This window comes from Lipotes vexillifer, unplaced genomic scaffold (genome assembly GCF_000442215.2).
Source record: "Lipotes vexillifer unplaced genomic scaffold, Lipotes_vexillifer_v1.1 scaffold633, whole genome shotgun sequence".
NCBI classification, from domain to species: Eukaryota; Metazoa; Chordata; class Mammalia; order Artiodactyla; family Lipotidae; genus Lipotes; species Lipotes vexillifer.
The window spans coordinates 484,156-505,289 of record NW_006789455.1 but is presented as its reverse complement, the minus strand read 5'-3'; the positions used below and the strand labels follow the sequence as shown (position 1 = coordinate 505,289).

The window sequence follows — 21,134 nt, the reverse complement described above, 5'->3', positions numbered from 1 at the left end:
TGCTTCACGTATCCAAATACTCAGTGCTGTCCAGATGCCTTGGCCAAAAGCTCTTCATAGATCCAAGGACCAGCCTACCTGCTTAACCTCTCAGAACTCCAAACCCTGCATCTCTTATCTGCTTTGTCCAAGGAGACTGGAGTCCTAACACCTCATCCACAGAGCAGACCGCTGCCTCTTCCTTTACACTGAGGACTCAAGGCACAACTGGCTTCCCCATGAGCCAACAATCTAAGCCCCACTTCCAAACCTACCTGGTCCATAATTCATTCATTCATCTACTTATTCACTCATTTTCTCCCTCACTATTTCACTTTCATTTGCTCTGTTTTCCTCCTCTTTCACTTTCCTTTTCTATCCCCACCAAGATTTTGAACTGCCTCTTCAAATATCCACTGGACAGCCAGCAGGATGCCTCACCATCACTCAAGGTCACTAGCATCAAAGCAGAATTTCCCATCTTTCATCTCCTCAACCCACCCAACATCCAGTTCCTCCAAGCCTGCTTTTCTTACTGCTCTCCAGTACTTCTAGCCTTAGATGCACTATTTTCACAGCCCATGTTTGGATCCTTTCCCACAAAGTATGACTGACACCAGTGCTCAGTTCATGTTCATGAACTTTCCCAAAGTTCATGTTCAAAGCAGGAATCCCAATGGCTCAATCCTTATTCAGTAGGCATGGAAGGGATTTGGGGATTTTCACCTTTAAAAACCTATTCAAGTGAATCCGATGATCTAACAGATTCTAGAACCACCGTGTTAAAAAATCAGTGAGCCTCTTGTCCTAACTTGCATTTGTAACATGCATGCTAGTGGAAAAGGCAGCGCACAGAAATAAACTAACCTTTGTGAGTTAGAATTAAGTGAACAAAGAGAGAGGTGAGAGACCAAATAATTCACAGTGAGTGCTTGGTAGAATTTTCCAGTGGTTCAGGTGGTATGTGGAAGCTAAAAGGGAAAGGGACGGACAAGGGAGAGGGGAGGAAGAGGGGCCGCTGTCCCCCCATCCTGCTCTTCAGTATTTATGTTAGAAGGTTAAGAACATGTGGTACAGCCAGGAGGTCTGAGATCTAATCTGGAGTCCACCAAGTTTATAGGTGTGTAATACTGACAAGCTTTCTTCAAATGCAAAATCAGGATAAAGATGGTGTCTATCAAACAGGAGCCCTGATAAGAGTCTAACAGCAATGCAAGCTGAGCTCTTTCCACACAGATATATATATATATATATATATATATATATATATATATATATATATATATATACACACACACACCCACACCCACAATGATATCTCAACATTGGCTAAGGTCACCATCATATCAGTAAGATTCAGGAAAATGTGATCTCCTTCTATTGTTAAATATCTTCAGAAAATTATATTGCATATATCTGGAAGATCTGGCTGGAAATCACCGTCCTCATCCAAATAGCACCCAACAATTCTAGGTGGAACTAGAAGAAAATATACTTTCTATTTGCCAAACAACAACTCTGATAACCAGTGGAGGAAATAGATTATTACTTATCATCTAGAGGGTATATTTTTTTTAAGATGTTGGGGGTAGGAGTTTATTAATTAATTAATTAATTTTTGCTGCGTTGGGTCTTCGTTTCTGTGCGAGGGCTTTCTCTAGCTGTGGCAAGCGGGGGCCACTCTTCAACGCGGTACGCGGGCCTCTCACTGCTGTGGCCTCTCCTGTTGCGGAGCACAGGCTCTGGACGCGCAGGCTCAGCAGCCATGGCTCATGGACCCAGCCGCTCCGCGGCATGTGGGATCTTCCCGGACCGGGGCATGAACCTATGTCCCCTGCATCGGCAGGCAGATTCTCAACCACTGTGCCACCAGGGAAGCCCCTACAGGGTATTTTAATGGGATGAATGATAATTAAGGACTCAAAACTTCAAATGCTACCATGTTAATTTAAAAGGGGATGTATAACTGGGGCAAGGAAATATAGAATTGAATCCCGCATGAGGAAAGGAATAGGGTCTAAAAAAACCAATCATTTTAGAAGGTCAGGAAAAGGTTATCAGTGTATGAAATGTGTAATTAATATACTATCTATACCTCCATTTATAGGCTTATGACGTCTTAGAGGCTGACCTATGAATCTTCAAATACGCTGGCTATATTTAAACTGCTTTGACAAACTGAAATTTGTCAAAACGCAATAAAACAGGTTTATTTCTATAAAAGCTAAATGTGATATATTTATACAGAGCTCTCCAAGCGTCAGGCTGAATGTATATGATGTGGCATACTCTCTAACTATGAAATATACATTTTCCACAAAAATAGATAAGTCCCTGTGTTCTGTTTGAAAAATGGTACTTTTCACAAATGTATTTATTTAAAACTAATGTGCCTTTTCTGGCAGAGTTCACTCTCACTTTGAATGCTATGGAAAAAAGTTAATAATTTGGGGCTTCCCTGGTGGCACAGTGGTTGAGAGTCCGCCTGCCGATGCAGGGGACACGGGTTTGTGCCCCGGTCCGGGAAGATCCCACATGCCGCGGAGCGGCTGGGCCCGTGAGCCATGGCCGCTGAGCCTGTGCGTCCGGAGCCTGTGCTCTGCAACGGGAGAGGCCACAACAGTGAGAGGCCCGCGTACCGAAAAAAAAAAAAAAAAAAAAAAGTTAATAATTTTGGGGCTTGAAATTTGACTTATGACCTAATAAAGGTAAAAACAAAAATTAACTGAAATTTACAGGAAGATAACAATGCTACAGTAAGACAAATAATTTCACTAGCAATTTACTTATTGCATACGTGTCATGTATACTAAAGGGTTTTGTTCAAACTGAATCACCTTTTTCTCCTCCTTTCCAATTCACTTCAAGCCTATACATCTTCTCAAGTTTACTGCTCGTGGATCATGCATTTTCTTTTTGTGTATAAAAAGAAAATTCATGTTTCCTTGACCATGAGCAATGAGCTTAAGATCATATATATTTGCTTCATCATGCTTTAAAATGATAAAGGCCATTTTAATTATGATTTCCTTGTGGGAAAAATCACCTATGATTAGAACTATACTTTTTTTTTAAGCATTTAAAATGTTTTAATTGAAATATAGTTAATTTACAATGTTGTGTTAGTTTCAGGTATACAGCAAAGTGATTCAGTTATATATATTCTTTTTCAGATTTTCAGTTATAGGTTATTACAAGATATTGAATATAGTTCCCTGTGTGATACAGTAGGTTCTTGTTGTTTATCTATTTTATATTTAGTAGTGTGTATATGTTAATCCCAAACTCCTAATTTATCCCTCCCCCACCCCTCTATCCTCCTTGGTAACCTTAAGTTTGTTTTCTATGTCTGTGAGTCTATTTCTATTTTGTAAATAAGTTCATCTGTATCACTTTCTTAGGTTCCACATATAAACTATATCATATGATATTTGTCTTTCTCTGTCTGGCCTACTTCACTTAGTATGATAATCTCTAGGTCCATCCATGATGCTGCAAATGGCATTATTTCATTCTTTTTTATGGCTGAGTAAAATTCCATTGTATATATATACCACATCTTCTGTATCCATTCAACAGTCAATGGACATATACGTTGCATCCATGTCTTGGGTATTATAAATAATGCTGCTATGAACACTGCAGTGCATTATCTTTTAGAGTTTTCTCCAGATATACGCCCAGGAGTGGGACTGCAGGATCATATGGTAACTATTTTTTAGTTTTTTAAGGAACCTCCATACTGTAGAACTATACTTTTATTCACACATGTAAGGCTAATAAAAAAACCATCAATGTGAAATCTCTATTTACCAAGGTAAATAAATTACACTTTCTTTTCTGACTCAGGGAACACATTTACATTTATGGTTATGTGTAATTCCATTTTATACTCAGTTGCCAATAGGCACTGTATTATTATGTGCTTGGTGAAATCTTTATAATGCCGGATTTTTTCTTTTTACACTTTATAACTTTGATGCTCAAGGTTAATTTGGTTACTTGTTTTTTCTAATTACAAAAGGAAATCTGCATTTTAGAAAGTCTCCAACCAAATATAAACGTAAAACATCATACAGAAAGTAACTTGGTCCAGATGGAATACTTTATTTATGATTTTTAAATTTCAGGATTAGCTTATGAAATAATACCTCTGCAATATTTTATAATTTTTAAATTTCAGGATGAGTATGGACAGCAAAAATATCAGGCAGGGAAACAGGGAAAGGAGATAAGGGGAGGGAAAGACAGAGTATATTCTGTGCCTCAGTCATCACGCTCCAAACTGCGTGGGCTCAAAAAACCGTTTAAAAGCACTCTCCTCTCCTCAGGGAGCTTTAACTGAGTTATGGCAGAAGCTACAGGATCTCCCTCTGGAGGACAAGACAAAGGAAGCGATACATGACAGGCAGAACATAACAGTTAAATTACAGAGAAGACAGCCAGCATCACTGGATGCTCCGTTAGGAGGGAACAAAAGGGTGGGGGAAAAGATGAACAACAAGGTGGCATAACTGAGTCACTTTGTTGTACAGCAGAAATTAACACAACATTGTAAACCAACTATACTTCGTTTAAAAAACAAAACGAAATAAAACAAGGTGGCATGGTGGTTACCTAAAAGAAAATCTAACAACAGCCGAATGTTGTTGAAAAGTGGTAAGTTCAACTTAAAAAAGAAACCTTTTTTTCTAAATTCCATACCATCAGCTAAACTATTCCACCGGGGGTGCGGGGCTGTTGATTTTCTTGTTCACACAGGTGTGCAGAATTAAAGACTATGTACATATGAACTTAGGTGACCAAAATGTCACCTATCATTAAAAATTATATTGATAGCGTTAAAGGTTGGATTGTACCCCTCTCCCAAAACGATAGGTTGAAATCCTAACCCCTAGTACCTCAGAATGTGATCTCAACTGGAAATAACGTTTTTATAGAGGTAATCAAGTTCAGATGAGGTCATTAGGGTCTGCCCTAACCCATATGACTGGGGTCCTCCTAAAAAGGGACATTTGGACACAGAGATGGGTAAGCACAGAGCGAAGGTGATGTGAAGACACATAGCAAGAAGATGGCCATGAGACTAGGGTGACATCTACAAGCCAGGGATGCCAAGGACTGGTGGAAAACACCGGAATCTGGAAGAGGCAAAGAAGGACCCTCCCCTAGCGCCTTCAGTGAGGGCACGGCCCTGCTGACACCTTGATTTCTGGCCTCCAGACCTGTGAGGGAATATTTCTGTTGTTTTAAACCACTCAGTTTGGTTGCTCTGTTACAGCACTCCTAGGAAACTAATACAGATGGTTAGAATAAAAGCATCCCAATCCAACCTTTTTTAGAAAGGTTTTTGAACAGTTCTCTCAAACAACCAAAAATGCATAAATAACAAAAAGTATTTACATAGCTTAATTTCCTAGTGCTGTACTGATTCCATTTTTTAAAAGAATCTTAAATATGAGTTCTGTTTTCTGGCATAGAATTTTGAAGAAGGTTTTTAAAGGAAAATATCTGTCATTAAGGTGCTTTTTCAAGACTGTGGGAGTAGCTGATATTTTTGCAGCTTTAAATTACAAAGTGACATCTTTAGTGAAAACGGATGGTAAGATTTCAAACACTTTAAAATGGCCCCATTGTTGTATGATTTCCGAACCATCATTATAATATTTTAGCGATGAGCTCTCATAGTCTTTGGCTCTGCCCACTGTAGAATGGAGGCCCTTAGCCTAAGTAAATACTGGCTTCATGGAGCCGTTAGGAGCTTGTGATCTCTTCAGTTAGTCATTTGGACAGGATTGATAGACCAAGCCCACAGTCAACTGGCCATTAAAGGCATAGAATGAGCTAGATTTGTTTCACCCTCAATATTAATTAAACATGGACGGGGGGCTTAACTGTTCTGAAGAAGGGGACAACCACAGCAATTGAACATGTAAGTCTCATAATCTTAGAGCTGAACGGGCCCTTGGAGATCACCCATCCATGTAGTCTAATGCTGTTGGGATGGAGGAGAGCAAATTAGAACAGGGACAGGAGCATTATGAAGCTACAGCGGGCGCGGAGAACAGTTAAAATAATAGTTGCCAGGAGTTGACTGGGAGGAGAATACAGACAAAGACATAGGGTCTGAACAGGAGAAACAGTACATGGAGACACAGGTGGGAGGTTTGAATTCAGCTGGAGGAGATCAGGCCAACACTCATGAAGCAGGAAAGTTGGGAATGATTAATTGATGCCCATCTTGTCCTGGGGACTTGCTCAGAGCTGACCTTGCATTTTTATCGGCTCGCTGTCTCAGTCTGGGCACTGATTGATGGACCAGGGAGGGAGGGCAGTGAGGGGGGAGAACAGGGCAGAAGAGTGTCACTGGCAGCTGAAGTCCACCTTCTCAGGGTTGGGCTTAGGTACCAACTTTAAGCATTCCCTTAGGCACAGCCTTAGGCAGAATTTCATCATTTGTAAACACTTGTCATTTGAACAGGCTTTGGGAAGGAGGCCATCAATGTGTAACACCTTTCTCTGCCCTCCTAACTGAAACTATAAAGAGTCAGACAATATTTACAAGAAAAACTGGGCAGTGATAATTACAAATGGCGGAGAGAAGAGCTAGGCTTCACATTTCCTTCTTCCCTATGGGGCTGGACAACGGATATCCTAATGTATGAAATACAACAGAGGAGACCTCCTGAAAGCCTTCAGGGGTCCAGCTCAAGTGAGAACTATAGGCCCCCAAGGCTGTTACCCTGACACATTACTGTACTGAAAGAAAACAGAAACAGAAGGAAAACTGCATTCCCACCCTCTCAATTCCCCACGACTGTATCCAAAGGAGTTTCCAGTATGCTGTGCTCTCCCACAGCTGCCTCAGGGATGTGAGGATACCTGTAGCACCCGTTGGTGGAGCAGAGCAAGCCGAGCTGTGATCATCTTCAAGGAGTCATCTTCCAGGATATCACTGAGAGGCGCATTAGGACAAATACGCTCCATGCCACCATCAACCTCCTAGTGCGTGTGTCTAAGGCATGTCCACTCCAGAAAAGGGTCAGAAAGGCAGGTTTCCATACTGCGTTTGTTTTGCCAGAAAAAAATCCATTCCTTTCACTTCGAGTATAGGAAAGGCAGAATTTACATTTGCCTCTGTGCTCTCCAATTTCCTGTTTTCTTATCTTTGCCTTTCTGTCAGAAAACATTTATCATCCTCATTGGGTGATGTGGGGATAGAGCCATGCTTCACAAGTGGGGACAATTCTGCCCCCCAGGGGACATTTGGTGATGTCTAGAGACAGATTTGGTGTCCCAACTGGGAGGCAAGGTGCTACTGGCATCTAGTATACAGAGGTCAGGCCTGATGCCTCTACCCTACATCCTAGAGTGCACAAGAGAGCCCCCCCAGAAAAGAACCCCAAAGAATTATCTGACCTAAATGTCAACAATGCTGAGGTTAAGAAACCCTGAGACAGAGGAAAAACTTCGGAAGAGTCGTTAAAAAAATGCTTGCAGCTATAGCACAAGGAAAAGCCTCAGAGCACCATGAATAGGCAGGATCTCTGAAACAAAGAGGCATAAACTAGGAAAGATGTCTTCTAAAGACCCCCTGAATACTACCTGCTTTGGGTTGAATGGTGGCCTCACAAAAAAGATATATCTACCCAGAACCTGTGAATGTGACCTTATTTGGAGAAAGGATCTTTGCAAGTCTAATTAAGGATCTCAAGATGAGATCCCCCTAGATTATCTGATGAATCCTAAATCCAATGACAAGTATCCTTATACAAGAAAGGTGAGGGAGATTTGAGACACTCTGACACATGGAGAGGATCATATGAAGATGAGTGAGAGAACAGAGTGATGCACCAACAAGCCCAGGAACTCCTGGAGTCACCAGAAGCTGGAAGAGGCAGGAAGGTTCCTCCCCTAGAGCCTCTGAAGGAAGTGTGGACCTGCTGGCACCTCGATTTCAGACTACTGACCTCCAGAGCTGTGAGAGAATAAATATCTCTTGTTTTAAGCCACTAAATTTGTGGTAATTTATTACAGCAGCCCTAGGAAATGAATATGCCACCCAAAGGGTCATATGTTCAGACTTAGCTTGTATGCTTCCTAAAGGACAGAACTGCCTGGTCTAAATGTGACTTCCAAATGAATTCTTTGAGATCTGCATTTATAAGCCAAGTGTGTTTCTCAGAGCTAAGTGACTCCCTTAACCAATGGTAATATTTATTGTAAACAGAAGATAATCACACTTTGTGACCCAAATCACACTTTAGACCCAATGCTCTAAGACAGCCTCTTTTCTCAAAGGGTAGACAAATTTTAGGCGGTATATTCATAAGCTTCAGGAGTCTTAAAATAAGAGTACACTGGCATTCTAATCTATCTTGAGAAGTTTTAACATTAACATTAGACAAAATTAAAATCATTTTAACCAAGCCCTTAGAACTTGTCACTATCACTGTTACAAGTGATAAAAACTAAACTCCAATTGGTTTAAGCCAAAAGCAAAAGGTTTAAAATATTTTGTAACTGGGAAGTACAATATGAGAAACCCAGATTCAAGCACAGACAAGCCCAGGGATTCAAAGTATGCTGTAAGAATTCAACAGTGCTGATTTCTAGTTATGATAGCCTCTGTTGGGCCTTATTCTTCAGCAGACACCACATGGTGATAAAATGGCTGCACATAGCCTATAGTGACATCATCCTTCAAGCTTATGATTGCAAAGAAAAGAGATTAGCCTTGTTTCTTTCAGGGCATATTTTAAAGTCCTTTAAGGCCACTAATTAGCTGCACTTGGGTCCTTTACGGAACCCTGGAGCAAGGAGACTGCATACTCTTATTAGGTTTCCTGGGTCACCAGCCTGACTGCAAGATATAAGAAATAGAGGTCATGTGCATTACTTTCCTGTGACTGCTGTGATAAAATGCCATAAATTTGGTGGTGTAGATGCATAAAATTTTATTCTCTCAAAGTTTTGGAGATAGTTCTGCCACAAACCAGTTGGGTGATCTTGGCTAAATCACATAAACTCTCCAAGCTTCAACTCCTCCTCTGTAAAATACTGAAAATAATACCTACAACCTTAGTGCCACTGAGAAAACAAAACTGAGATGATGTATGTGAAGAGCTGAGTACTCAGTAAGGGCACAGTAAACGCCATCACCTATTACTGTTGTTGTCCTCATTATCTTTTTTTTGTTGTTTTTGTTTTCTTTGCAGTACGCGGGCCTCTCACTTTTGTGGCCTCTCCTGTTGCGGAGCACAGGCTCTGGATGCACAGGCTCAGCGGCCATGGCTCACAGGCCCAGCCGCTCCGCGGCATGTGGGATCTTCCTGGACCGGGGCATGAACCCATGTCCCCTGCATCGGCAGGCAGACTCTCAACCACTGCGCCACCAGGGAAGCCCTGTCCTCATTATCTTATGACAAATTAGGTCATTAAAGTTACATCGAATAAGCACAATGCCAAGTTTTCCATTACAGGGAAAGTTTTCCGTAAAGAAGGAGGGACCCAGGAGTCACATTTAAGCAGTGACAGAAGGAAGAGTCAGCAGAAGGATGGCACATATTAAGATTGTAATGCTGAAAGGGACTGCAGGGATGATCCAGCCTACTCCTCTCCCTGACTCTGCTCTCCAAATGCACTGTCAAGATAACTGACGTCCAAAGAGGTTAAATGGTTTGTTCAAAGTATCCCTTCTTTGTTATTTACAGAAATGTTAGAAGTGTGGATAAATCTGTGTGTGTAGTAGAATTGCTGGAATGGCGGGGGGTAGGCTCAGACAACAAGATCAGTTCAGTGCATCCTTAGGTGCTAATCTTGTTTTTCTAGCACCTTCTGGGAGAAAATGCTAATGCATGCCGATGGATGTCTGAAGGTCTGAGTCTTCTGCTTCTTCCAAGGTATGCAGACAAACTATAATCCCAGCCTCCTTGCAGTTGGTTGAGGCCATGTGACCTAGTGGTGGCCACTGGGAGGGAGGGAGGCATGCCATTTCCTGGCCTGGCCCATGTAGATCTCCTCTGCATGATCCTCCACACTTTCTTCCATGCTGCTCTGGAGGCGTGGGTTGAAGATGGAGGCACCACAAGCAGAACACCCTGGGCTCCTGCCCTGGACAATCATTACATAAGTAAGAAATAAGGCTTCTGAGCGTGTGTTTAGCTACTGAGAGTGAAGGGCTGTTTATTAACAGCATTAATTCAATGTGACTAATATTCTCTGAAACTAGTAAAATCTGAGTCCTCATCTACACAAAATGTGCATCAGCAACTATAAATCCTCCAGGAAGCTATGAGAAAAGGAAAGTAAATGTGTTTCAATAAACAGGTAGGTAAAGCAGCTCCTGACAGGGAATTTTCACCAAGGGAGTGGAAGAGACAAGAATCTGGGGATGAGTGGTGACACTATGGGTTCCCAACCTATGGGTCACAGTCTAGGGAGGACCATGAAATTATAGCCCAGGGAGTCAAAATTAACACTGTTGTCCAAACAACCAAATATTGTCCTAAGAAAAGCAAAAACAAAGACAAAGAATTACACTGCATTATCCTGTGTTCACTCACCAGGAAATACTCACTGAGAACTTGATCTGTACTAGTACCAGGCGACAAACTTCTCCTTAAAGGATCAGATAGTAATACTTTAGGACTTGTATCCCAGACGTTACCTGATACAACTGGTCAACCCAGTTGATGTAGCAGCCATAGACAACATCCAAAGGAATGCACATGTCTGTTCCAATAAGATGTATTAATGATGACCATGGGCTGTGGCAATATGCAAATGAATGGGCATGGCTGTGTTCCAGTAAAACTGTAACTATGATCACTATGATCGTCAAGTCTTAGTTTCTGAAACCCTGAAAGGTTTTAATAAAGATCTCTAAGCTCTTTAATCTCTAAGATCCCTGCCACTTCTATAACACCATGATTTCAAGAACATATTTGATAAAGAAGGCAAAAAAGAAATAAAGTTTAGAATCATGACTCTGGATAACTACATGGGAGACCACTCTCCCCCTGTCCAATATAAATATAAGACAAGATTTAAAAAATTAATCCATACAAATATCTTATTTGAATAGCTACTCTAAATTACTAATTAAAATATCATTCTTTAAATTATACTGAAGAATTCCAACAGAAGGTAGCTGTATCAAATTGTTATGACCCATTAGAGAGGGTACTGGTATTATAAATTGACTCTATTTTTAAATTTAATTTCATATTAATGAAAGGAAGCAATTTATACTCAAGAATCCCAGCAGCTTCTTTAGAAATGGCCACTAAGGGCTCATACACGTGTTTGGTTAAATATACAAAGGAATCTAAAGAGGAAAATACCCCAAGCATATCAAAGATCTTCTGGATTCAATCAAGAAATGTTAACATCACAGATTCAAAAAGTGGCTTCTTCAAAACATGTGGAAGCCGAGGCAGTGATCACCTAACATAGGGTTTCTCAACCTTGGTGCTGTTAGCATTCCGAGCCAGGAAATTCTTTGTTGAGCGGCAAGGGGCTGACCTGTGAATTGTAAAACATTTAGCAGTGTCCCTGGCCTCTACCCACTAGATGCCACTAGCATGTCCCCCTCCAGTGGTGAAAACCAGATGTTTTCAGCAGGTAAAATAGCCCCTAATTGAGAAACACTGATTTAGAAATGACTGGAGTTGAAAGGCAATTCCCCAAACCCAAATATACAAGAAACAAAGTTAACATTTACCTTAACTTTGGAGAGAATTCTCCACCAATATTGACCAGGTTGTCAGAGACATAACAGTTTTCAATTTAGAAACCAGAGAGAGGCAGGTGGTAAACTGGAACACAGATTGCAATTTTTCTGCTTATTCCAGCAGTCGTGAGTGAGAAACAAGCTGTGAATTCCTTTCCCTCAGTAACAAAGCAATATAAAAATGGATTTTGAGCTATTTCCCAAAAGACTGTTAGGAAGACATTGAGGTGAAATGAGCTGCAGTCTCTTTGTGTTCTTAGGACCGTGCTCAGCGCACCTCTACCTCGGGCCATCCCAGGCACGATCCCAGATGGGCAAATGTTGTCAATTCGTCTTAGGGCTGGCTGCATTTTTATATTTTCCAAAACGCTTGTTCTTGTAACATAACTGCTGTGATCAAGGCAAGAAGAAAAGTGATGCTGAAGAGCTGGATCTGTTACCATGACAAGAAGTAGGAGAGATGCCTGATGGGAAACCTCCACATCCTCTGTTCACTGTGCCTGAAAGTGACTGGTTTCCAAGACGTGATGTCTACATTTCAGCACATGGTGAGTTGCAAGGAGATTTATCACAGCCTCCGAGTGGAAAGACACCTTATAAGTGACGTCACATGAATATTTGATTCTCCAGTCATTGATGAAAAACAGGTTTTGTTTCCTTCAAAGCAACTCTTAGTCTTTCACTTTAATACACTGAGGTATGTTTGAAAATCACAATATTCCACATATAGCCATTCTACCTCATGGTATATTTATATGTGAATATTTTTGTGGTGATGCTAAGAGACTTACTTCAAACAGATAATGTTCACTGGGGGTAATAATAACCATGTACCGACCCTATCCTTGCTCAAATCTTGACTGCTTCAGAAACTCCACTAGTGACGTCTCAACTTTATTAGGGAGAAAAAGGGAAAAAGAACTCTGATTCGGGGTTCTGTTGATGCCCGTTCTGGACTGTGGTCAGCATCACGCTTATCAGGCAGTCTGACCTCACAGTTCGTTTTCTCACTCTAAAGCCACTTCACAAAAGTCCATTTTTCTTATCAGTGGGTTTCCGCGTGGTTCCACAAGCTGAGCCACAAGGCACAACCACATTGGATGGACAACGTGCTCCTGTGAATAATGCCTGCAGCCCATGGCCCACCCTGCCCTCACCGCTTGAGCAGGAAGAAGAGCTGGCACCCTTCTCCTCTCACTAAAAACAGAAGTTGGGATAATCAAGTCACTGTGTGGGGACCACCTTGGTGTGAGGAAGGGAAGATGGAAGGATGCACCATTGGTGTGCATCATGCTCCCACTGCAGCTGGGAACTGTGCTGGCTGAAGTACATACACTAGCACATCGAATTTGGGGGTCATTGACTGCGGGGGGGGGGGCTTAGAACTCTATGAAAATCACTAAATAGAAGAAAAAAAAGGAACCTTGTTCAACAACTGCTTTCTCACTACTGATCCTAAAACAATGTCCAGGCAGAAGAATTTAGGGCAGAAGAAAAGTGCAGAGCAGTATCGAGCAGACAGGTGACTGGTACATAAGAAAGGAATGGATCAGAGTCAGGAAATACCTATACTGTCCTAGAAACTTCCTGTGGGGTGAGAGTGTGCACATGTGTGTTTTAGGATGCCTCTTCCAGCAGGCATTCCTCACTGCTCTAGTCGCTGGGTTTCATTACTTTCCTTCTCTTGAATTTAGGGACAAAAATATGAAATTCACCCATGCCCTACTAATGATAAGTTTTAAAAAGTTGCAGAGTGAACATATTTATTAAATATCAAGGGATTCAAACTTTCACAGACATTTGTCTTGAGTCTATCACCTGCCAGGTAACTGCATCTAATGATCTACTTTCATCTAATACTGAGGAGACAACAATTCAAACCCTCCTCACAGCACAGAGTGAATTTCAACCTGAGACAAGGGGGGCTCATCAGAAATAAAGGCTGAGGCTATGAAATGCACCTGAGGGTCATCAGCCCAAACAGACTCAAGGTGGGTTACAAAGAGGTGACAGTTAAAGTGAGACTGAAGGATTGGCGGTCTTCTTCTAGATCGAGAAGAGGATGGGGTTAAAATTGTTCACAAGAAAGAGGACATGAGTAGATGCTAAAAGTTGGGAAATGGCCTCCAGTCTGGGAAGCTATAAGCAGCTTGGCATTACAGACACAGGGAAGCATCCCCAGGTGATGGGAGGCTGCCCCTGGGAAGTGGACCCTCCTGTCAGGCAGAGAGGTGCCAGGTCAAACGAAGTCTTGTCTGCTGTTAAATAAGGGCTGTCACTGATTCTCAGTTCTAATTCTCTCCACTGTTTATGCAAATTGCTTTTCCTCCCTCATCTTCATTTCCTCATTTTCCCATGTTTCAATAATTACTTTCTATCTTCGAAGAGAGAAGGAAGGAGAAAAGTTTTAGCCTACTATATCCAAATTAATCCGGATGGTCCCTGGAGAAAACAATATTTCTACAACATAACTGAAGGCGTACAAGTCATAAACACTTCTGCTTCTCATGATCTTAAAGTGCACTGTCCAGTTGGGTAGCAACAGCTCTGCTGAGCTCTTGAATGGTGGCTAGTCCAAATTCACATGTGCTCTAAGAGTGAAATACACCCCAGAGTTTGAAGACTTAATACAATTAAAATAAAGAAATGTATCTCATTAATTTTTTGTAATTATTGCATGTTAAAATGATATTATTTGAGATATAACAAGCAAAATATATTATTAAAAATAATTTCCCCCAAAGGGATTAAGAGGTACCAACTACTATGTATAAAATAAATAAGCTACAAGGATATATTGTACAGCACAAGGACTATAGCCAATATTTTATAATAACTATAAATGAAATATAACCTTTAAAAATTGTGAATCACTATGCTGTATATCTGAAACTTATATAATACTGTACATCAACTACACCTCAATAAAAAAATTGTCCCCTGTTTCTTTGTACTTGTTTCAATGTGGCCATCAGATAAACTATCCATGAGGCTCACATTATGTCTTTACTGGACAGTGCTGTTTGTAACACCAGTACAGCCCTTTCTTGATCAATGTGCCTAGTCTTTTTTGTTACCCTTAGAAACGGTCATTTAACTTAAAGTATTCATAGAAATCAAAAGGACAACTTAACTGGAGACATGTATGAAAAAGTAGTCTGTCCTGAAGAATTCCCAGAATCCTCTCTCCACAGTGAGTGAAAGGTAGGCTGCAGAGCATCGTACACAACCACGAAGCACAACAGAGGAGGGTCGCGCTGTGTGTACCCACTGCACTGCGTGGTCTGACGCCTGTTATTAGGGCTGTGTTGTCAAAGCTTCCATTCGGAAAGCCCCTGTCGTCCTGCTTGGCCCTATGTCAGCAGACTGTGCTCTCTCTTACCAGGAGGTGATGCTGATGAGTTTTCCAAACCTCAATAAGAACACTTCAATTTCATCAGTAACCTCAACCTGATTTCCACCAAAAGGTAGTCATGACAATGAGAAGCAATAATGAGGAAACTACAGTTAGTTCCCTTGCCCCTAAAATAACATTATACACACAGTAATGGCAAATGCATCTCCTGATTTTTGCAGCTATTTATTTCGAAATAACATCCAGAAAAGTTGCAAGCAAAGTTCAATGGACTCTCATAAACCCTTCACTTAGATTCTTAGAGTTCCCTCATTAACATTTTATCATATTTGTTTTATCATTCTTTCTCTCTGTGTGTATGCATACATGCATGCATGTGTGTGTGTGTGTGCATGTGTATGCCCATAAATGTGTATGCCCATAAACACACACACATATATATATGTATATACACATACAGTAATTTTTTAAATCACTTCAGAATAAGTTTCAGAAATGATACTCTTCACCCTTATTTATCTCAGAAGGTTTGTCCAAAGAACAAAGACATTCTCCTTCATAAACACATTACAGTTACCAAAGTCAGGACATTAATATTAATACATTTCTACTATCTTCTCCACAGACAGTAAAATTTCACCAGTTGTCCCAAGAGTGTCCTTTATAACAAGAAAAAAATTTTTTCCTGTTCCAAGATGCAATTTGAATCAAATGTTTCATTCAGTTGACATGTGTATTTTTTTTCCCCTTTATGATGGAATAGCTCTTCTCTCTTTTTATATGGTGATTTTTGAAGAGTAGAGACCAGTCTTTTGTAGAATGGCCTTCAGGTTTGGTCTGTGTGATGGTTCCTCATGATGAAACTGGTTATAATTTTTGGCTTTAATATCATGGAAATCTTGCTATGGCCTTTTCAGTGCATCTAATCAGGAAGGTTATACTAACTCTTTGTCCCATTCCTAGCGAAAGTACCTTTAACTAGTTGGTTATCATGGTACTGGCCAGCTATCTTCATTATCAAGTCACAAGTTTTCCTCTGGCAATTAATACGTATTTTATAGGTAAAGACTTTGAGACTATATAGATATCTTGGTCATCATCAAACTCTCACCCACAAATTTTGCATACATTGATCATTTTTGCCTGAATCCGTTTTTAGTGTGAGGGTTGTCAAATTATAATTTTCTAATTAAATCATTCCTTCAACATTTATTAGTTGGCATTTTAGAGTAAGGAAGAGCAGTCCCTTCTGTCTCATTTGTTTATTCATTTATTTTTATGTTAGTATTTACTCATAGTTGATTCACTGTGCTATAACCTGATACTATCATTACTTGTTCTAACAATCAAATTGTCCCAGATTTCTTCAGTGAGCCCACGTCAAGCTGGCTCCTATATCCTTTTGACCTGCTCTCATCATTCTTTGAATACTCCCTTAATTTCTGACACATCAAAATCTTCTAGGCTTATCTGGAACTTTGGTTGTCCAGGCCCTGGAATCAGCTACTTCTCCAAGAAGGCTTGGTTCTTTTTTTTATTTTATTTTTGGCCGCACAGTATGTGGGATCTTAGTTCCTGACCAGAGATCCACGCCCCCTTCAGTGGAAGCTCAAAGTCCTAACCACTGGACCACCAGGGAAGTCCCAAGGCTTGGTTCGTTTTAATGGAGAATGAAATTGAGAAACCAAGTACTGGGTACTAAGTGTGCTCATTGCCATTGGAATGACAATATCCTAGACCTTCTCAGCCAAAGGAGCTGGGAAGCTAGGAAATCAATGCACATGTATATGGAAACATACGTTGGCATACACACATATCTGCACATTTCACTTTTTCAGCACACACAATATGCCAAATAATATACTATACCCTGAGAATCAAAATGAGCATAATCCTATCGAATGATCTATATATTTTATAAAAGATTATTTAAAACCAGAGCTTTAAAATGGTATTCTGCATTAACTGCTGATCATTCTGAGTTCTTATTAATACACTCATAATTTTACCAATGATCAACTCATTTAAAGACTTCACTTATATTACCAAATTGCAGTGGAAAGACAATTCATTGTCCAGTGTGATGAAATAATTATAAGAAGTTATTATTTATTGTTATCACTTTTAAAAAGCAAAAGCAATTAACATTTGTTGCAAAAGTACTACGCCTTATCTCTTGTGCATGCCTTACTTTATTTAATTCTAGCAAAGACAGTATGGGGTTGGTAGTGTTTTGTGGTCATTCCACAGATGAGGAAACTCACAATTGCTGGGAGTCACAGAGCTAGATAACAAATCCAGGTCTATGGGTCTTCAAAGTGCTTTACCAATATTAGTTTTCTGGGGGGTATTGGCTTATTTTAAAGCCCTGGTGAATAAAACATAGATCTAATATTAAACCCTAGATCTAAAGTTTCCTGAATGTTCACAAATATCAGCATCACATAAGAGAATAAAATAATATCAACTTCTCTCCAATCACTTCTTAGAACTCTAGTAGATGAGGGTGATTAAAGAATTTTTCCAAACTACATACAGCCCAAGAATTCTGGCATGCTCCATGGGGAATTCCAGAATCTTGGTGAAGTGGGCATTTATGCCATGACCCTGTCCGTCTCCAAGGAGACCCTTCTAAAAGACTAACAGGGCGAAGTGGGCCTTTGTGGTTCAGATCTGCCACTAAAATAAACACTCCATCCAGGCATAAGCATCTCAGGTTCCTCCTCCTTCAAATCGCAATAAAACACAAGTAGGTAAATTTCATTTTTATCTATCATCACTAATTCTTTGTTATATGTGTTTTTTTTTGTTTTTTTTTTGTGGTACGCAGACCTCTCACTGCTGTGGCCTCTCCCGTTGTGGAGCACAGGATCCGGATGCGCAGGCTCAGCGGCCATGGCTCACGGGCCCAGCCGCTCCGCGGCATGTGGGATCTTCCTGGACCGGGGCACGAACCCGTGTCCCCTGCATTGGCAAGCAGACTCCCAACCACTGCGCCACCAGGGAAGCCCTATATGTGGTTTTTAAGCCGTAGAGTCATATTTATTTAATTATAAATAATAAAGAGGAAACAAAGATGTTTTTCTAAAGGGGGCTGATTTTTACAAGAATATGGTGGCTGGATGCATCACATTAAATAATCAATGATGATTCTAACTAGGGGGAAAAGGCCACTTCCTAACATTGAGGAAATGCCCTTTGAATTATCTATCATTTGGGGAACAGTAAATCAGGATGATACCCATGAAAGGAGGAGAGGCCGCACAGTAGGAAAAGGGCTAATTGGGAATTAAGGCAGGTGATGACTCATGTCAAAGAGGGCAGCTAGGCGTCCCGCGGCCTGACCCGCTGAGGAAGGAATGGCCTGCTCTGGCTTGATTAATACCTTCACATACATCTGTCTTCATCCCCTCAAACACAGAGCTAATTGAGATGGAAAATGAAAGTTTGAGAAAAATAAATTGCACCTACCTGGATCAGAGACAAATCCTCAAGCTGTAATCTGAAGAGGTAGTTTCTACAAAATATAAAAAGAGAGCAGTTTCATTTTTAATAGATCTAAAAAAATTACAGTATGTAAAAATTATGAGAATAAGGGGAAAAAAACCAACAATTTTTGGCTTCGGAAGCAATCTCCTGCTAAGACCGTGTGTAACACAGTTTTCCTTGGAACTCCGAGTTCAAAGAGCATTCAATATGTCAACAGAAACACACATTTGAGACTGGTGAGAAAGCTAAGGAATAAAGGGGTGGGAACTAAGGTATATCTAAATTATTAATCAGATCTCTTAATCGATGTGAAATGGACAAACGGAAGTGGGTCTTTAATGCTGAAACTGAGTTTAAGTTAAGCAAGATGATATAAAACCACTCTTCATGAGCCTTTATCCTGACAGATCACCTACATTCACCATGTTGTATAATTAAAACACATCCAGGTTTTGAATTCATCAATGGTCTGAGCATTACGCTGCTCTGTCTCGCTGGATGGATTCAGTGTGTAATAAGTTTAGAAGCATGAACTTGTTGTCTGTCTGACTGTTTGAAAGAGTCAGCTCTGGCTGCCCAAGCGTGAAAGAGGAAGCCAGAGTAAAGGAAGCGATTAGCTTTCAACAACGAAGGGGAAGAACCGTGAAATACACAACAGAGATCCTCAGAGCACGGGGGGAAAATGTAGATAGCAGTCACGTGAGACTTTGAACTGCACTGTTGTAACTTTTAGAAACAAGAGATTGGCCTCCAGCTCAAGCCATGAACGAACATCTCCTTAACATCATGTAGATGAGAAGCTGGTGCAGCAGGAAAGCAACGCAAGGATGGATGGAGGAGAAAGTCCACCCAGGTGTGAGCAACGATGGCAGGGAGAAACTGGCATGTAGTGGGAAGCAACCCCTAAGAACGCATGAGTGGGTAGGGGTGTTGGAGAAGCTGAGGCTATTGTTATAATGGATTGGTCCAAGGTGATTACTGTGGCATCAGGAGAATAACAAAACTCTGCCGGCACCAGCAAGAAACAAAAGTAAATGACTTTCATTCTCTGGGAAGGCAGGCAGATGTCAGAAGTGAACATGCTGTCCCAGTAGAGGTGACAAAGGACAGCCATGACAGGCCATGGGCACAGCCCTGAGAGAACCAAGAAACATCCCTATGGTGTGGATGCAACGTGGAGCACAAATCAACAGGGACGACTCCATCCCAGGCAGGCTGCTACCAGTAGCACGCATGCACTGCCGGAGGAAAAGAAGTGATTCCATTCACCTTTAGGGCGGGCTCACGAGTCCCAGGCAGTGCCCCCTGCACGCTCAGGGTTCTAACAATGTGTCCCCTGCCACACGAACACTGCCATCCTGCACGCTGAAAACTGCCTCCTCGACCACTACAACGGCTTGTTCACCACCCTCTTTCTGAGCCTCCAATTTAACCTCCGAAACAGCACCAGAGAAGCAGTGCGTGGCACGTGGTGCTTCCCTCACAAAGCCATTGGGAGAAGCGTCCCCCCTCTTTCCTTACAGTCGAATCAGCCCTCTACGCAGAGCTCAGGATGCCTCTGAGGAGGGAATGTGGCAGCAGAGTCTACTTCTGTTTAGTCGGCCCCCTTGGAGAGGCAAGTTTTCCACCAGAAAGGTCCTACTGCGGCGGAAGGAATGAGAACTCAGCGCAGATACGGGGGAGCGGAGCCGAGCTGCCAAGGTAAACGCCACTGGAGGCCGCCTGGCGTTCGAAGAGTTGCCAGGCTCTCACGTGACGTGGAACAGATACCAGCACAACTGCTCTAAGAGACGTTAGAGATCTACACGTACACACAGATAAATCTTTCAGATGAGGGGCTTAGAACAGGCCTCAGAGGCAATTACTGGCCCCGACGCACTGGCACTCATTGCCTCTATGAGCGCCACGGCTCCCTACCCTCAGGCTGGCTTCATCGTTGGCTTCGAGCTGTAGGAAGCTGCCAACAGTCCCTGCCCCTCCACTACGGGGGCAGTGCTGCCTAGTGGTTAAGGACATTTGTGTCCATCAACAGATGAATGGATAAAGAAGACGTGGCACATATATCCAATGGACTATTACTCAGCCATAAAAAGAAACAAAATTGAGTTATTTGTAGTGAGGTAGATGGATCTAGAGTCTGTCATACAGAGTGAAGTAAGTCAGAAAGAGAAAAACAAATACCGTATGTTAACACATATATATGGAATCTGAAAAAAATAAATGGTTCTGAAGAACGTAGGGGAAAGACAGGAATAAAGACACAGACCTACTAGAGAATGGACTTGAGGACACGGGGAGGGGGAAGGGTAAGGTGGGATGAAGTGAGAGAGTGGCATGGACATATATACACTACCAAATGTAAAATAGATAGCTAGTGGGAAGCAGCCGCATAGCACAAGGAGATCAGCTCAGTGCTTTGTGACCACCTAGAGGGGTGGGATAGGGCGGGGAGGAGGGAGGGAGGTGCAAGAGGGAAGAGATATGGGAACATATGTATATGTATAATGGATTCACTTTGTTATAAAGCAGAAACTAACACACCATTGTAAAGCAATTATACTCCAATAAAGATGTTAA

General features: G+C 41.4%; 1 protein-coding gene across 1 annotated transcript in view; it reads right to left on the bottom strand.

Annotated features, from left to right (window-relative positions):
- SEMA5A (semaphorin 5A) overlaps positions 1 to 21,134 on the bottom strand; it is a 306,987-nt gene that overhangs the window by 217,817 nt on the left and 68,036 nt on the right. The window contains exon 3 of the mRNA XM_007462615.1: positions 18,540 to 18,585. Coding sequence (XP_007462677.1) covers positions 18,540 to 18,585 — 46 coding nt within the window. The remainder of the gene's footprint in view (positions 1 to 18,539; positions 18,586 to 21,134) is intronic.